Here is a 17,177-nt window from a genome sequence, read left to right on the forward strand (position 1 = left end):
CAAAGAAAGGCGCACTGCCACAGAGGAGAGGGGGCGTGGCCAAGCCTAAGGGGCGTGGTCAAGGCTGGGGGAGTGGCCTTCGCAGTGGTGTCCCCCCGGTTCTCGCTCAAGTCACGTGGAAGGAACCGCAGCATAAACACACAGCGCAGGGCGTGAGAGGCTGGCAATAGTTTTGCTTCTCTTTTGTGTTGTGTTTAAGATGGGGAGTACATGTTTACAAAATGTGTGCATTTCTTACTTCCTGCTTTTGTTAGTGACAATTCAAGTGCGATAGCGGTGGTAATAGAATTAGGGAAAGGTTGTAATGCATGTACAAAAATAATAACATTTACACTAACTAAGGGGTCAGTGATATTAACAGGGACAGCCAAATTCAGCCACATCTCCAGCTGAATTTGACTCAGTACCTCTGTAGAAAAACAAGCTTCTAACAAAATACAACTTCGTGCTTTTGCACAAGCCTTGGCGTTTTTCCTCCTAAAACACATTATTCTGGGCTAGCACTGGCTTCTCCACATGCATACGTACTCAGATGTGCTCTTTCTACATCCAGCAACATTCAAGTTTGCTCAGCTTGTTTTGAAGCAGGCCTAGGAAATAAATGGGATGCAGATAAAATTCTTCCAGCCACTTGATACAAGTGCATCACTTAAGGAGTACTGAGTACTTTCAACAACAGTGACTGTAATGTTAATGACAGCAATAATGATCTCAGCGCAGGACATTTTCAATTAAATACTGGGATTTTTTGGTTTCTTTTCTTAAATGAGTGCCCACAGGTGCCAATTTATCCAACACACTAGAAGAGAAAAATTCAGGAATGAGGACCTCACTATTATTAGTAGTTTCATTCCTGTGTTAGGCGAAGAGCCATTTTACTGGTGCTCAAGTGTTCTTGCTGTAACAGCCTGTTCTTAATCAGCAAACCATGTACTGAATTTTAAGCATGCAGCTGTATCTTACATGGCAATGTAATGGGATTCAGGCTGGTTCATAAAGTCAAGCTGCTTTGTCCAGAGATGGACATAAGCTTGTGCTGAAATATGTTTCCAAGTTGGGAACACAAGCAACAGGTTGTCTATGTACAGTACTGGGGCTCTGCCTCAAGAACAGTTTTCTTCTCTGCCTCCAAGTGCATCACACAGAGCCATAATTTAACAAGTGTACATCCAGTTTTTGCCCAGATGGAAACATCCTGCCCCTGATTTCCAAACCATCTACTGCAAAACCTCAGACACACCACTTCTCGGGAAAGGTGGAGGCGTGGGGGGAGTGGGCACAGAGCAAACAGATGCAAATCCTTGGTCCTTAAGTCTATTTGCTACTGACATCCCCAAGAAATTATCCTACTCATTTATGTCTCCCTCCCTTTGAAATAAGCAGTAGGGCAGGGGTGCAACCTCCACAAAGAAAGGAAGGGGCCAGCCCAGGAAGGCACAGAAACGTTCCTCAAGCTGGGCATCCTTGTACAATCCGCCTCATCCCTCTTTTCCTAACAAACCTTTTCACCTCTGCAGCCTGTTTAGTTGCCAGCAGCTTGACTGTTGCAGTTTCCCTTCTTTGGCAAGCAGGGCTGATCAACCCTCTCACAAAGGCCTAGCAAGGTCATGTCTGTACAGTGCTTATGAACATGCAAAGTGCAATATAAGTGCCAAATGTTCCTATTTTAGAGATTCATGAATAATCCAAGAAATAGATGCACTGAAGTACCTATAGCTTAAACACTACATTCCCTCATGATTGAAAAAAAAAAAACCACAAAGCAAAAAACCCTCATAGAACTTCTGTCTCTGGAAAAGATGAATGCTGGATATGAAGTAGTAATACCTTATTTGTATTCTGTCAAGCTTATCACAGTCATAGAGTGCCCTTTTAAAACCAGAGAAGTGAATTGAAGTTCTCAGGGAAACTAAGAACTCTGCATTGATGATTTCCTCAAATACCATCTCTGTGGTATTTCTAGCACAAGTCTGCTCCCACCTACTACACTAAAGCAGCTGCTGTCACGTAAGGCAGAAGCAACACATAGTACACCTTCAGATCTAGTGTTCTGATGATTGAACAGCCAGAAATATCCACTAGCAAGGGTAAGAAATACCATAACTTGCATGAGCTCTCTGAAAAGTTCAGGTTTTGCCCTTAATAAAGGCCATGCTCCTCATTTGGGAGTCTGTGACAGTAAGGCATAATATCCAATGAACAAGCTCCTATCAGAGCACTACAGCTATCAAGTATAAACTGATTTTCCTGGTGTACAGAAAAGGATCTATGTAATAACGAATTAAGCACAGCACATACATTTCCATTTTTCATTCCTAAAGCTTTGGCCTATGATGGACCCAAGATTCAACAGACTAACGATCTGGTCGATGAAATCAAACCCTGCATTCCTACACACTGTGTGATACATTTAAGACATGGCACAAGAGTCAATAGCACCCTAAACAGTAAACAAACACTGCTGTAAAATGCTGATGCAAGTACCAGAATTTTTCAAGTGTTGAGAAAACACTGAAAACATCCTGAGAAGATACCCTGGTTCTGTTGAAACACCAACAGCTGTAGTAGGTCCCACTTAGTGGTTTCTTTTGGGTTTCATCCTCCAGTGCTCCTGTCAAATATTCCCTTCATCAATGCTCTGCAACTTAAGTCTCTGGCTAGCATGGGGTCTGACGCCACGCCGTGTGTTCACGGTGCTTCCTGGCAGAGTCCGCGCAGGGAACAGAGCTCCTGCTAAAGCATCTTCCCCAAACAAGCTGATCTTCACGTCAGCTTCTATAGCTCTTGCTAAACTGGATGCGTAACTGTCCAGAGATTTATGGACTTCAGCTTTTACATGAAGAACAGAATTCTTTGCAGATTCTGGGGAAAAAAAAACAAGCAAACAATACATCAGAAAACAAAGAGGATCAACATGGCTGTGCAATTGCTTGAAGACTATATTAATCCTTTTGTCAAGGTATCATCACGCCCTCTGAAAATACTTTACATGTACAATACATGTGATTGCAGCAACTTTGCTAGCACAGAATCAAGTTAACTGAACATAAGTGAATTGGTTCATCTATTTTTGCCCAGATCTGCTGAGAAACACGCTCAAAAGTAAGTGAAGTAAAAAAAAAGGTAAATGAAAGTGAAATTATATTCAGATCATTTAAATTCTGTAGATGGAAGAATTTCAAGTCTGTGAATGACAAAGTTCAGAGGAGGCAACAAATGAGAAACATTTGGATAATGGAATCAAAGTATGTATCAAAGAAAATATATTCCTTGGGAAATGCAGAACCAGATGCAACAGACACCAGATGAGTGGAGTTGCAGAGAAGATACAGCTGTGCAACATAAATGATACGTATGCAGGGAATCCCAGCTTCTAACTCTTGTCCTTGTTGCTTCTTGAGAACTGGAAGAAAGACTAATATTACTTTCTGTTGTACCTGCATGAATGGTCAGGTCTGCCAGGTGAACAGTGGTCAAATGTAATTTAAGTTTCGGGGAGGCTTCCTGAGCACATTATATAGTTGATTCTGAGCATTTCCATACTTACCCCTAAACCCACCTTTAATTTGCTCTACTTCGTCTTCAAACGTCACTGAACTCCTCCTTCGAGGAGGACAGACACAGTGTGGGGCTTGAGTGCCATCTGAGCTATAATCTTCAAGAAGCATTGTCTCTGTTCCTGAAACAAAGCAAGAGTTCTCAAGCAAAACAGAGTAATGCTGGGATACAATATTTATGTGGTGGCAGAAACCTTCCCATGAATAGCAGCTCCTTCCAAAGATGTCTAAACTCAGCATTTGCAAGTAAATTTCAGCTTGAATTAAACACTGCACAAAAAAGAATTAGGTCAGAGTTTTCGCTCAAACTATTTGGAAATCTTTTATCATTAGCTACCTAAAATCTCAAGCAGCTCCTCTAAATGTTCAGCTGAAGACCTTATAATGTCAATAGGACAGCCAACAAAGTTGCAACCTTACCTGGAGAAAATGAAAGATAAAGCTGAGGGCAACTTCCCCCTGATGAAGACAAGAGACTAACACTGGTTACCTGAGAGGCAGACAACCATAGCTGCCAAATGTCAGGCTTGTAATCAGACCTGGATGGAAATCCGAATGGGAGAATTTTTCTATTCAATGCAGTCTGTATCTAAAAACCCGTTTTTACTTTTCTGAATTATATTTTAATGGGAAAAAAAAATAATCTTGCTGGTTGGGAATGATTTTTGTCTGATGAGTTGTCTTTTTTTTTCAGTTGAGGAGTTCTTGGGCTTTTTTAACTTCATCACTCTACATTTGTTTTGTACCTTTCCAATATAAAAGAGAGTTTACAAGTACAAGGAAATTAATCTTGGCATCTCTGCAATGCTTCGACACAAAGGGCACGACTGCAGCCCAGACCTCCCTTGAATTGCTGGTCTCTGATGTGTACAGGAGAAGTGAAACAAGCACTATGGGGAGATGCCAGGACAGTGCTGGGTGAGCAGTCCTCAGGGAAGTCCATTTACTCCTCTGATGTGACAACAGGCCTAGGACAAAAAGCCTTCACAGCTTTTAGAACTCTTCCAGAGGGTGGCTTCCCATCTCTCTTCACCCACTTGACTGCTTTTGATCCCCAAATGTATTCTTTTTGCACTAAGGAGGTGTTCCAGCACCCATTTTACAGAAAGTGAAAGACATAACTGGGGGTGTACCTCTAGACAACATACTGTTCCATAAGTCTACTCTTTGCTGACAGTTCACTGCGATATAGCAGAACGATAAACTCTAGTGTTATGTCACTTCTCCCTCCAGCAAACAAAAACAAGCTGCTGCCCTAATACACAGTCCCAAATAAGCTAACAACCTCTTCTGCTGTTCTGTGGATCAGCTGGATTTAAGGCTGAAAACAGTAGACTCTTACAGATCTCCAAGAGTACCGGATCCTCCTCAGCAATCTAGTGTGCAGTAGAAGGGTGGCACTAAGAGGAAAGATACTTTTTCTCAAGGAACAGAATTTTAGTGCGTTTTTTTTTCAAATGCACTACTTGAGTACATTTTTTTCAAATGATGGTAGTGAAGAAACTAGCCTCTTGTTCTTACAGGGTGGATCATCGTCCTTTGAGTAATAGATCTTAAGGCAGCATTTACAGCAATTAAAACTTGGGTCTCGCATCACATTTTGTGTATAGCTGGGACTACTTGGATTCTTGTCCTCTCCTACTACTTCATCTCTTTTTCACAACATGAAAAGCTCAGCTTAAGTTTACCAGAGCAGATGAAGACACAGGCCACGGGGATCAGGTACTGCAGCAGGCAGCACTGAAGAGGGACTAAGACTTCTTTCTGCTCTTTAGTTCCTCACAATATAGGCATCCAGTGAAACAGTATTTCACAGTGGATCACTGCAGTGACAATCCCTGGCTCTGGAATGTAGTTGCACTTCTAACAGCACTCAGTGTGTATTTAGTTTGCTCATTTGTTTAAACTGCTCAGTACCATTCCTCAAAAGATAACACAACATCCTCTTAACTGAGACAGGTTTACCAGGATGCTATTCTCCTTTATATACAGCTGCAGAATACCTACAACAGGCATAAAACTACCAATGTAGAACAACTACCAAAATAAATCCCAGCTCCATAGACTTCCTTTACAAAAGTAAGAAACAAACCTCTAACACCAAGCAAACGTTAAGACAGTCACCCTCTGGTGTCTCTAGAGCAGTAATACTCTTAAAAATAACTGCAGTACAGTTAAGGAGAGGTAGCTGATTTAACTACCAGAAAAATCTAGCTACAGTTCTGGATAGAAAATTACGAGCAGAACTTTCCCCTTTTCCAAACCATCTTCAGTTGAGAGCTCTTAAGTAGCAACAATAGTAACAAAATCATAAGCTGACGCCACCCGGTGTGCTTATGTTTACACTGCAGGATGACCAAGACACAGTCTCTCACAAACTAAGAAACAGAGAAGCGCACATTCTCTACAGCACTTTGTTGCTCTGTTGCCCATGGGTACAGGGAAAGTCCCTGAAGAATGATCAAAACTAAAGGAGAAGAGCACAAAAACAGCAGTCCTGCTCCCAGGACACATTATCAGGGAGAGTCATCATTCCTTAGAGTAAACAATATTTTGCAAGTAAATATATTGAGAGCAAGGAAGGAAAAAAGCAACTGCAGCAGTTTTGTTGTAACAGCTGGAACAGATGCTTCATGTCATCCATCCACCAAGAGACATCTGTATGTTTAAATACAGACTGTCCTAGAGAGTTCTGCCAAGGTGCAAGTGCAATCTTCTGCTCAAGAGAGCATGACACTTTCAGTTACCTGAATCCTGTGAGCAGCTGAAACCTGTGTCTCCCGTGCTGCTGCTGTTTCCTAATGGCCGCCCACCTGCCATGAGGGCAGTGAGATGAGGAGATAGCCCCAGATCTGCAAGAGAGACTTGTTCTTGTTATACAATGAATGTTTAAGGTGTCTGCTGTAGTAAAAACCTCTTATAGTAATGCCCTCTCTACTGCCTTATTTATTATACTACATAAAACTTACCTTGCCGATCCAGAGTGCACAGCATCTGGACTTCCCAACTCAGAAATCCAGTCAGCAGCTTTCAAGTATCCTTGTAGTCTTCCCATATGGCAAGTCTCCTTTTCTACCTGCACGATCTCCCACCAGCTCCTTTTGCAGTCATGTGTTTTATCAGCCAGACAGGCTGAACAGGGAGCATACGCACTTAGAGAGATGGGGATATTTACCATACAGCTTCTAGACAGAGAATAACCTGGCAGCCACCAGCAGCTGTGACAGGCCATTAGACTGGCAGGAAGCTCATAAGCAAGGCTGGGGCACTGAGATGCCTGGCTTCTTTCAAATCCCCAAAACAAGAAGGGGGGAGATTCTAGGATTCTTCTAGTGGTGCTGTCTTTGGATCCCACTTCAAGATTTTGTTGTGGGTCTGGTTGTGGGTTGTTTGGTTTGGTTTTTTTACCCTATCAGCTTACAGCTAACACACCTGATAAACTTGAAGCTGTCAACTTCTTATTGCTTGTAAAGAGAAAGAAATTTCCCATTTTTAAACACACACACAGAACCCCCACACCCCCAGTTCCCAATGTATTCATCCATAGCATCTCCTGGATACAGATTTGCCAAAGCACCTGCAGCTTGTGGTGTGGTTACAGCTGCAAAACTCTTTCATTTAGATGGGAGCCTCTCCCAGGTTGCAGAAAAGACAACAGGGCCTTGGTGCTCTCCTCTTCCTTCTGCATTTTAGATCTTCCTTCTCAATTAAGTAACTTCAGTTCCTGCTTCTGCATGAAATGTCCCAAGGGACATTTCATACAGAAGCATGAGGATGTCCTATTTTCGGAAGCTCCTGAACAGGACCATGGAAAAGATAAAAAAATCAGAATGTTGTTGCATTGCTATTTTATAAACGGTAAACTGACCAACTGAAGCTCTCAGCCTCTAGCTTGGGGAGACATCAAATAGTTTCACTCTTTTACATAGTTTTACTTTGTTTATGATCTTTTCTTCACAACCATTAAGCCTAAAAACTGAATTTACAGAAATAGTTGCACCAGTGAAACTGTAGTAGATCTCAAACAGTTGTAGCATAAAGCCAGGAACTGAAGAACAAGTGCTGCAAAATAAATTATTGTAGTGCTCAAATCTGGATAACACAAAATGATAGACATATAAGAAGAAACGCTTGAGAGAAGAAAATAAACTGGTTTTATCACCACTATGTTTTCTCTGGCAGAGAAGATTTTAGGAGGAGAAAGAGGTTATTTCCCACAAAAAAAGAGAAATTCTCCTTTCAAGTGTCCATGATAACCTGAACAAAAGACTGCTGAAATCTCCAGAAACATCCCACTGTTTACAGAGCCCACACAGACATTAAGTCTTATTCTTATTGGTATTAAGGAAGAGTGTCTTTTGTGGCCATGCATCTCACCTGTGATCCTGTTGGAAATGCTGAATAACCTCGATGTCCTGTGCCGCTGAACAAAGGTCTCTCGATAATACCGATCCCCAAAACACATTCCTAGTAGTTCTTTGCGCACTGTTTTGTTCCACAGTCCATAAATTAGTGGATGGCAAATGGCACTGGAAAAGGACAACCATGTAGCTAATGTCTCCAAGGCAGGCGAAATACTATTCTTTCCCCAAAGTGCTTCTGATGTAATTACTACCATGTAAGGCCCCCATGTAATCACGAAAGCACCAATGACAACCAAGATGGTTATGAAAGCTTTGCACTGGTTGGCTGAGTAGACAACCCCTTGGAAAGTATTCCTTCTGCTGCCTGAAGAGGATGTGGAAGTGTTGGAGTTCTTCCTCCCATTCCTCTGGGAGTCCTCCTCCACAATGATGACACTACCACAGTGGATTTTGCGGGCCTTAATCCTTGCCACTCGGAATATGAATCCATAGCAGATCATCATGACCACGAAAGGGAGCAATGCGCACCAGATCTGCCAGAAGGCAGTGTATCCAGCCTCTTTATGCCAGGCTGCCACACACATCCACTTGAACTGGTCAAACTCCAAAGATGACCAACCAAAAAGTGGAGGGAGGCAGCCAATAAGGGAATGTAGCCACACATACACAAGAGCTACCACTGCTCTGTTGCCTGTTATCTTCATTGGGTAAATCATCGGGTACAGGACAGCATAGTACCTGGTGGACAAGAAAAGAAAGAGTCAATGGAAGCACAAAAGATGTACAATAAAAAAAGGACATATTTTAACAATGTTGATATCTAGTTCTCCTTTCTCCAAACCCTGAAGTGAGTTCAGGCAGCCTGTTTACAAAAATAATTACATGTAAAAATATGTATCATTGCAGTCAAGACTGTAAAACTTGGCTGAAGGCACACATGCAGCTATTAAATCTGTCCCTACACATGAATGCATGGGTATAGGGTATAATCTGGACATTTTAAGTCATTATTTCTTGTTCCTCTAGTAGTATGTTATTATACAATCAATAGTTTTGAACACCTCTAAAGGCATGTGTGCATTTTGAATTATTGATGACACCACTTTCTTCTGTTCTGCATCAAAATTTCACAAGGGGCTGAAGGAAAAAAGGACTTCACAGTGGTACGCAGCATTATCCACTGATATGAACACCCTATGGAATGATGAGGCAACTTGTTACAATTCATCAGAAAAGAAGTGCTTACCGGTCTATAGCTATGAGTCCAAGTGTAAGCATGCTGGCTGAGCTGATCAGCATGTAGAGCAGTGCTGAGAAATTGCACCAAACAACTCCAAAAATCCATTCTCGCCTGATGGAGCTAGTGACAACAAAAGGTAGCACCAGTACAGAGAGCAGAAAGTTGGAGAGGGTCAGGCTGAATACAAACTTGTTGCTCAACGTGAGAAGGTAAGACTTCCGATACAGGGTGATGACAATCACCAGGTTGCCCAAGCAGATGAAAATAGCAATGACGATTATAGCGATGGACTCGGTGACTCTGACTGCCCCGTCTTCCTGTGTGGTGAGGTTCCTCAGGCCCTTCACATTGCTGAGGGAGGAATTGCTGCTCATGGTCAGAGTATGCAGAGCTGGATCAGCCAAGACATGCTGAGCAGCTAGAAGCAGCACAACGGTCAGAAACATTCAGTCAAGACTTCTTCAAATTCTCTCCAAAGACTGGAGGCCCTTTTGCCTGCATTAATTAAATTTGCCTGTAGAATACAGGAAACTATTTTAGATGGGAAAGCAAACAGGGAGAAAATTGCTTATGGGTACACCAAAGAGGTCAGTGACAATACCAAGCCTAGAACATGGAAGAAACTGTCTGAAAGACAAGAAGTGGGGGGACAAGGAAGAAAATCAGCACATTTTACTTTAAAAGTTTCTAAGTATCTTATTTGTTTCTAAACCATACTTACCAGCTGTGCATCTCATTCAGTCCCTTCATGTAAGCTGTGAAGAAACAGGAATGTCACTATCAGTCTTTGATTCACACTTTAAAATAAGTAACTTTTGTTTGGTTGGTTTTTGTTTTGTTTGTGGTTTGTTTGGGCTTTTTTGTTTTTAATTCTGCCTGTTTATCCTGCTTGTTACCTTGTATTCTGCCTATGCAGCATTTGCTGGTGGTCTGTGGATGCCTGGCTAACCATACCCTGCTGACTCTTTCTTGACAGTTGCTATGTAACATTCAAAGACTCAGGGATCATTGCATGTACTCTCCTAACATCACTTCTCCATGTTCATAACCACCTTAGCTACAGTGGTAATTCTATTTTACTGCCAGTACCAAAGGACTGGGGAAACTGCCTTTCTGTACATGAAGATATTTTTCTGTACATATTCTTTACAATGAGGGTGGTGAAATACTGGCACAGGCTGCCCAGAGAGGTGGTGGGTGCACCACCACTGGAGACACCCTAGGCCAGGCTGGATGTGGTTCTGGGCAACCTGATCTAGTTGAGAATGTCCCTGCTCATTGCAGGGGGTTGGACTAGATGACCTTTGAAGGTCCCTTCCAACCCAGACTATTCTGATTCTATGACGTTCAAAAGACACTTCCTTGCATTAGGCTGCAGTCCACCTATTGAGACAACCTTTAACCCCTGACTTTTCAGTGCTAACATCCACCCCAGCAATTCACAACCTCCATTTGTGACCCTTCGTTTTTTCTCCCAGTTCCTCAGCAGCCATCTCCCTGCTGCCTCTAACTCCTACCTACTTCATTCAATCCTTCCCCCACCTGCAGGCCAGCATACTGAAGAAAAAGCACCACCAAAACCCCCAACAGATACGCAAACCCTAAAACTAGAGAGAGTCCACCAATTAACGTGAAGTTGATATTAGCATTCTTTTTGGAAACTAGAGACTTGGGGAAAGTTCTGTCATCTAACTCTGTGCCCATCCATAGCTCCCGAAAGGCCAGGAGTACTCACAGAAGCGCTTCTGTCTGCGCGGCTGCCATGGCCTTAGTCGGCAATGTCAGGCGGGAGAGCCACGTTTTCCCCATTTTTATCTGTGCTTTCCTAGAACATAATTAAAGACATTACTGGGCCGTGCTTTGTAAAGCGGAACCTAGCTCTTCTCTAGTGAAGCCCTCTGCCAACTCTTGCAAAAGTGCTTCTCCCCACGTTTCTCCCCAGACGTGCCCGCACACCTCTGTGAGCCTTCCGAACGCTTTTTGACGAGTGCAGGTTTTGGGAAGGCGGCTGCCCCTGAAGAGCTAAGGCCGCCCCCTGCTCCAGCACCGGCCGGGGCATCTGACGCTTCCCGTCCCCTCACGGCCCTGCTGCACCCTCAGGGGAGAAGGTGGCCTCCGGGAGAGGGCAGGGCAGGGCAGCATCCCATCCCATCCCATCCCGTCCCGTCCCGTCCCATCTCATCGGATCCCATCCCTGCCCGGCTGCTTGCAGCGCGGCCAGGCGTGCCGGCACACACAAAGCCGGCCGTGTGGATGGGGAGGACGGGGGTCGCCATTTTGCCCCCAATAGCCAACAAAGGGTGAGGGCAGGGCTCTCCGCTCCGGGCATCCATCGTTCCCCTCTACCCCCATCGCGGCGGCCCGCCGCTCGCACCAGCCCTACCGCCAGCCCCGCCACGGCCGCCGGTGCTGGCGCCGCACTCACCGCCCGCCTCCAGTACCCCGGATTGCAGAGTCCCGGACCCCTCGCCGCAGCCAGAGAGGCCCCGAGCGGCACTCCAACCGTCCCCGCCCGCCCCGGCCATCGCCATGCCCCCTCCCCGCCGGCCCGGCCCGCCCCACCCCACCGTGTCCTCCCGCCGCGACCCCTCCCCTCCATCGCCGCCCGCCATTTTCGCTGCGGTCGCCGCCACCACCACCGCGAACTGTTACTGGTTTGCGGCTTCTTAAACAAAGGACGCAGAGTCTAGTTTGGAAAGTCCCAAATCGGCAGCAGTTTCTGGCGATCCAGATGGGACCCTGAACTCGGACTGGACCTCGCTCGGGAAACCATCGCAGCCGAAGGGATTCGCTGCACGGACTCCAGCACCCACCGGTGGGATTACGTGGGGACTCCACTGGCGAACCCCCGGCTGTGGTGAGTTTTTGAGCGGTGACCTATACAGAGACATTGTTAGTGTTGTTTCGGTTTTGATCTCCCTCCCCGAGCAACTCGTATCAGAAAAAACGGATCGGAAGGGTAAAAGGTACCTTAAAGTGTCCCAATGCAGGATTAAGGTGACGACCGGTCACGTGGAGTTTGGGGTTTTGGCGTTTTCCTAGGAATTGGTTTGCTTATTTCGGAATTGTCTTCGTTATGTTGGTAAAATGAATTGTTTTGGATGCTCCGGTAGAGGATGTTTTTCTGCTGCGCTATTTCATGAATTCATAGGATGGTTTGAGTGAAAGGGACCTGATAGCTCATCTAGTTCCAGCCCCTTGCTACAGGCAGGGACACCTGCTGATACGCGGATTGACTCCACAACTCGCTAAAGTTGTAAAGGAGGTATGCTTTTTATTCAGCGCTGAGGTGCATGGGGATAGCTCCTCCAAAGTATGCACAGCCAGGGTCGTTTTTCCCTTTACATTTATTCTCTTAAGGTATACATACGCATTACATTACGGATACGCCTATACATATTTAGTATCTATCCCCGCTTCGTATTATAATGAGCTAGAAGGTCCTTTGCGCCTGCGCAGTGCCCCCCTCTGGTCACGGGCGGGGGTCTCAAGATGAAGTAAATGAGTCTTCCTCTTCTTAAACTTTTCACCTTTTAATCTTCACGCATGGCCTTAAGGTTTGGTCGGTATCCCAGCCATAAACCATCTGCTTCTCCCCCGTTATTAACAGACTCAGGTGTCAGCTTTTCCTTGTCAATAGTTGCTTATCAGTAGAACCAGACCTCTGCTTCTCCCCTTATCAGTAGTTTGTGCCTTTATTCTGCTTAGTAGGCATGACAGGTGTTTACAACAGACAATACTTTTGTTTAAGCAAGTGAATTCCTCTAACCCCCTTGTATATTGGTTAACCCTCTGCATCACTGCCACTAGACCAGGTTGATCAAAGCTGCGTTCAACCTGGCTGTGAACACTGCCAGGGATGGGGCATCTACAGCTTCTCAGGGCAATCTGTCCCAGTGCCTCACCACCCTTACAGTGGAGAATTTCTTCCTAATGCCTGGTATAAGCCTACCTTCTTCCAGTTTAAAGTCACCTTGTCCTGTAATTATCTGCCCTTGTACAAAGCCTCTCTCCAGCTCTCTTGTAGCCCCCCTTTAGGCACTGGAAGCTGCATTAAGGTCTCCCTGGAGCCTTCTCTTCTCCAGGCTGAACAACCCCAACTCTCTCAGTCTGTTGTCAGAGGAGAGGTGCTCCATCCCTCTGAGCATCTTTGTGGCCTCTTCAGGACTCGCTCGAGCAGGTCCACGTCCCAATTTTGTTGTGTACCCCAGCGCTGAACACAGTACTGCAGGTGGGGTCTCACGAGAGTGGAGTAGAGGGGCAGAATCCTCTCCTTCCACCTGCTGGTCATACTCCTTTTGATGCAGCCCAGGATATGGTTGGCCTTCTGGGCTGCCAGCACACACTTCTGGCTCATGTTGAGCTTTTCATCAGTCAACACCCTTAAGTCCTTCTCCTCAAGGCTGCTCTCAAACCGTTCTCCACCCAGCCTGTGCTTGGGATTGTCCCGACCCAGGTGTAGGACCTTGCACTTGGCCTGTTGAATTTCTTGAGGCTGGCATTGGCCCACCTCTCAAGCATGTCAGGGTCCCTCTGGATGGCATTCCTTCCCTCCAGCAGGTCGACCAAACCACCAAAGATCAACAAGGCCAAGTGCAAGGTCCTACACTTTGGTCAGGGCAGTCCCAGCCACAGTTGCAGGTTAAGGACGGAAAAATGTTTCAGAGCAGCCCTGCAGAGAAGGACTTGGGGGTGTTGGTCGATGAGAAACTTAACATGACCCAGCTTCAGTGTGTGCTCACAGCCCAGAAAGCCAGTGGTATCCTGGGCCGCATCAAAAGGAGCGTAACCAGCAGGTTGAAGGAGGTGATCTTGCCCCTCTACTCTGCTCTCATGGAAATCAACTAGCAGGTCAAGCTGCTAAACAAACAGCAGAAGGACAAGTATTACTAATACTGCCAGGAAGATACCCAGTACTGGAAAATAGTCCAGAATGTCAAAAAGAAGATGATCAATTAGCTGAGTTACTGAAGGCAAAGAAAAATGAGAAAGGATGGTGGATCACTGAAGACAACAGTAATCTTAACAACCCCTCTCCTAAAGGAAATGATAGATCAGGAACACAAGAGTACCCATTGGGGTGCAGAAATATTAGTAGACAGTCTAAAATTGTGAGTATTAAGGATAGGAATGGGAAGAATTCCTAAGAGTATTGTGAAGAAGTGTGAAATATGCCGGAGGAATAATCCTCAAATCCAACTGCAACCTCTTCCCAGAGAGGTGAAGAAAGGAAATACAGCAGGACACTATTGGGAAATAGATTTCTCAGAGTTACCAGGACAAAATATGCATTGGTATTTATTGGTTTTGGTAGATGCTTTTTCAGGATGGCTGGAAGCTTTTCATTGTTGAACAAATCATGCTAAAGAGGTAAGATATTATTAAAAGAGATTATCCCAAGGTAATGGAATCCCAATAGAAATGTCAGATAGAGGGCGTCATTTTGTAGCTAAAATAATCAAAAAACTAGCTTAAACACTACACATAAAATGGCATCTCCATACACCCTGGAGACCCTAGTCCAATGGAAAGGTAGAAAGAATGAATCGGTCAATTGAGAGACATACAAGTAAAATGTGTCAGGAAACCAAATGAAAATGGCCAGACATATTGTCTTTGGCCCTATTAATAAGAATAATCCCCAACAATAGAGACAAAGTACATTTGAGGTTTTATATGGGCAACCTTACCAGGTGATGAATATGAACCAGCTTTTGCCTGTATGCTGGGACAGGGGTATTTAAAGGACTATGTGATGTCTTTAGGAAAAGCATTATTTTCTGTCAACAAGTATTTGCAATTACATGCACCATTAGGACTGGATACAGCAGTTCATTGTTTCAAACCTGATTTGGTCTACCTGTGGATGTAGAACAATGAACCTCTAAAGGAACACTGGAAGGGACCCTTTCAAATCTTGCTCAACCTACACCATGGCGAAACTGCAGGGAGTGGAACTGTAAAAAGTAGTAAGATAGCATTTTTGCAATCAGGCATTAAACTTAGCTGTCAAAATGAGATAACGAGATGGTGGTTAAGGCAGGAACTAGGTTAGTGGTTACAGTTCATAACAAGTTCACCAATGTGCAGGTTAGCAAATAAGGGGAAGGGGCTCTTAAATTAGAGTAGTGGGAGATGCAAACAGGGGTAGGAGTTTACATGGGATGTTCAGGTGCCTCGGATAGGCTGTAAACCTTGGAGTACCCAACCAGTGGGAAACAAGGGAGGATTGTTGCAGTCCGGGATAGGGAATATAAGGAAGAACTGTGTAGTCACTGGTTGTGCCTTCTTATTAGGACACCCGTTTTTGCAAAAATGTTTAATAAATTGCTGCTTCACTGTTGCATCTAACCTGAGTCTTTAAAAGAAAAGTTTTGAAGTTTCTAACAGACCCACTACACTTGAAGGAACGCCGCAAATCCGGAGAAGTGGGAGGTAACTCCAGCAGAACCATTAAAAGTGAAATTCAGAAAAAGAACTTGATATGATGTCGGACTTTAATGAGATGTGATTGATATTACTAATAAATCTTGATATAAATGCCAAGATAACATGATTTTGAAATCTCTGCAATCCTTTGGAAAAATGCACAATGCATTGCCAAAACCAGCAGAGCTTGCTGTAGGATGGGGGGTGTTAACTTTTAATTTATCTCATCTATGGAATTCCCTCCACAATGGGTCCCAGGTAATAAAAATACTCAGGGATCAAAGAATATATTGTAGTAATAATACACATTGTTGGACAAAAATGTGTATCATTACACATTAAACTTCTAAATTATAACTCAGCTCCTCTTACAAGAAAATGAGAACTTGTTATAGAAAATAAGACATGGATTGCCAGTGACTACAGTGATATACCTTGGGACTAAATTTACCAAACATGGAAAGTAACTGAAGAAGGGAATTGGCATTATGCTGAACAGATAGGTGTTTTGAGAGGGTAAGGAATCCAGGAGGGCAGTGAAGAATATCAGAAGCCTACCCAAATGGAATATACAAAAAGATAGAATAATGAGACTTTACTGCACAAATGGATACAACTGTTCGAATTATCCCCAAGATTTTCAAAGGATTAGGCCCTTGGCTAGAGCCCTTGGGCGACATGGTCTAGTGTGTGGCATCCCTACCCATGGCAGGGGGGTTGGAACTAGATGATCTTGAGGTCCATTCCAGCTCTAACTCTTCTATGATTTTATGATACTATGATTACTAACTTCATGTCTGTATGGAGAAAGAGCATGGTAACTCCTTATGGAATCGTTGAAAGAGATACTAGTAGATGGTTGGCAACAACTATCTACTGGAACTTGGGCAGAATGGGTCCTAGAATCTCTGAAGCCCACAGTCAATGTCCTTACAGAATAGATTTGCAATTAACAGCATTACTGGACAAATGGAGGTTCTGGCAGATGTTACTAAAACCAGATTTTTGGACCTAAATCAACAGGCGCAAGCCAGTTCAAAGATGACTTTGCAGAATAGACAAGCGTTAGATTTATTGTTAGCCCAAGAACATGGCCTATGTGGATATTTACATTTGGACCCTGACAGGTGTTGCACACATACACCTAATGTCACCGAACCCTTGCAAAAACAGAAAGAATTAAACAAGTGGCTAAAGCAAGTAGAGAAATTAATGAAAGACTAGAAACCAGTATCAGCTCTACTTCATAAATGAGGCTTATCTCTGCCAAACTGGCTCTTGAGCATAATGTAAACTTTGTTATTATAGTTACTATAATGATTGTAAGAATCTCTATAGGAAGTGTTTGGAAAGCAATAGAAAAGAGTATATGGGAGTACTAAATTTGTATTGATACTGGGTTATTTAGTTAAATTAGGCTGAGTTAACATGGTAAAAATTTTTTATGTAAAGAAGTATAAGATGGAATATACAAGACACCAATATTTAAACTAGAAATCTTTAACTAAACACCACACCCTATTGTTGTTTTACAATGATACAAAATATGGAAGTGAGACTTCCAAAGGGGGAAATAATGCTTGCAAC

At 43.9% G+C, this 17,177-nt stretch overlaps 2 protein-coding genes across 7 annotated transcripts in view; one reads left to right on the top strand and one right to left on the bottom strand.

Annotated features, from left to right (window-relative positions):
- Window positions 1-152: 152 nt before the first annotated feature.
- GPR161 (G protein-coupled receptor 161) lies at window positions 153-12,335 on the bottom strand. 6 transcript variants are annotated; one of them, XM_065676622.1, is made up of 9 exons: window positions 12,132-12,335; window positions 11,975-12,038; window positions 10,897-10,986; window positions 9,883-9,916; window positions 9,168-9,675; window positions 7,935-8,659; window positions 6,305-6,409; window positions 3,548-3,679; window positions 153-2,862 (listed from the first exon to the last, which is right to left on the bottom strand). In XM_065676622.1, exons 5-9 carry the CDS (start codon window positions 9,605-9,607, stop codon window positions 2,615-2,617), a joined length of 1,650 nt encoding a protein of 549 aa, XP_065532694.1. In that variant the 5' UTR covers window positions 9,608-9,675; window positions 9,883-9,916; window positions 10,897-10,986; window positions 11,975-12,038; window positions 12,132-12,335; the 3' UTR covers window positions 153-2,614. The 6 variants fall into 6 exon arrangements, with proteins under 6 accessions (XP_065532694.1, XP_065532695.1, XP_065532696.1 ...); XM_065676623.1 differs by having other exon boundaries at window positions 11,814-12,038; XM_065676624.1 differs by lacking the exon at window positions 12,132-12,335 and having other exon boundaries at window positions 11,975-12,050.
- The window catches only part of TIPRL (TOR signaling pathway regulator), a 19,038-nt gene continuing 13,650 nt past the window's right edge, over window positions 11,790-17,177 (top strand). Inside the window, exon 1 of the mRNA XM_065676634.1 lies at window positions 11,790-12,018. The gene's annotated coding sequence lies outside the window, so the exon portion shown is untranslated. The remainder of the gene's footprint in view (window positions 12,019-17,177) is intronic.

Source organism: Lathamus discolor, chromosome 4, assembly GCF_037157495.1.
Source record: "Lathamus discolor isolate bLatDis1 chromosome 4, bLatDis1.hap1, whole genome shotgun sequence".
NCBI lineage: Eukaryota > Metazoa > Chordata > Aves > Psittaciformes > Psittacidae > Lathamus > Lathamus discolor.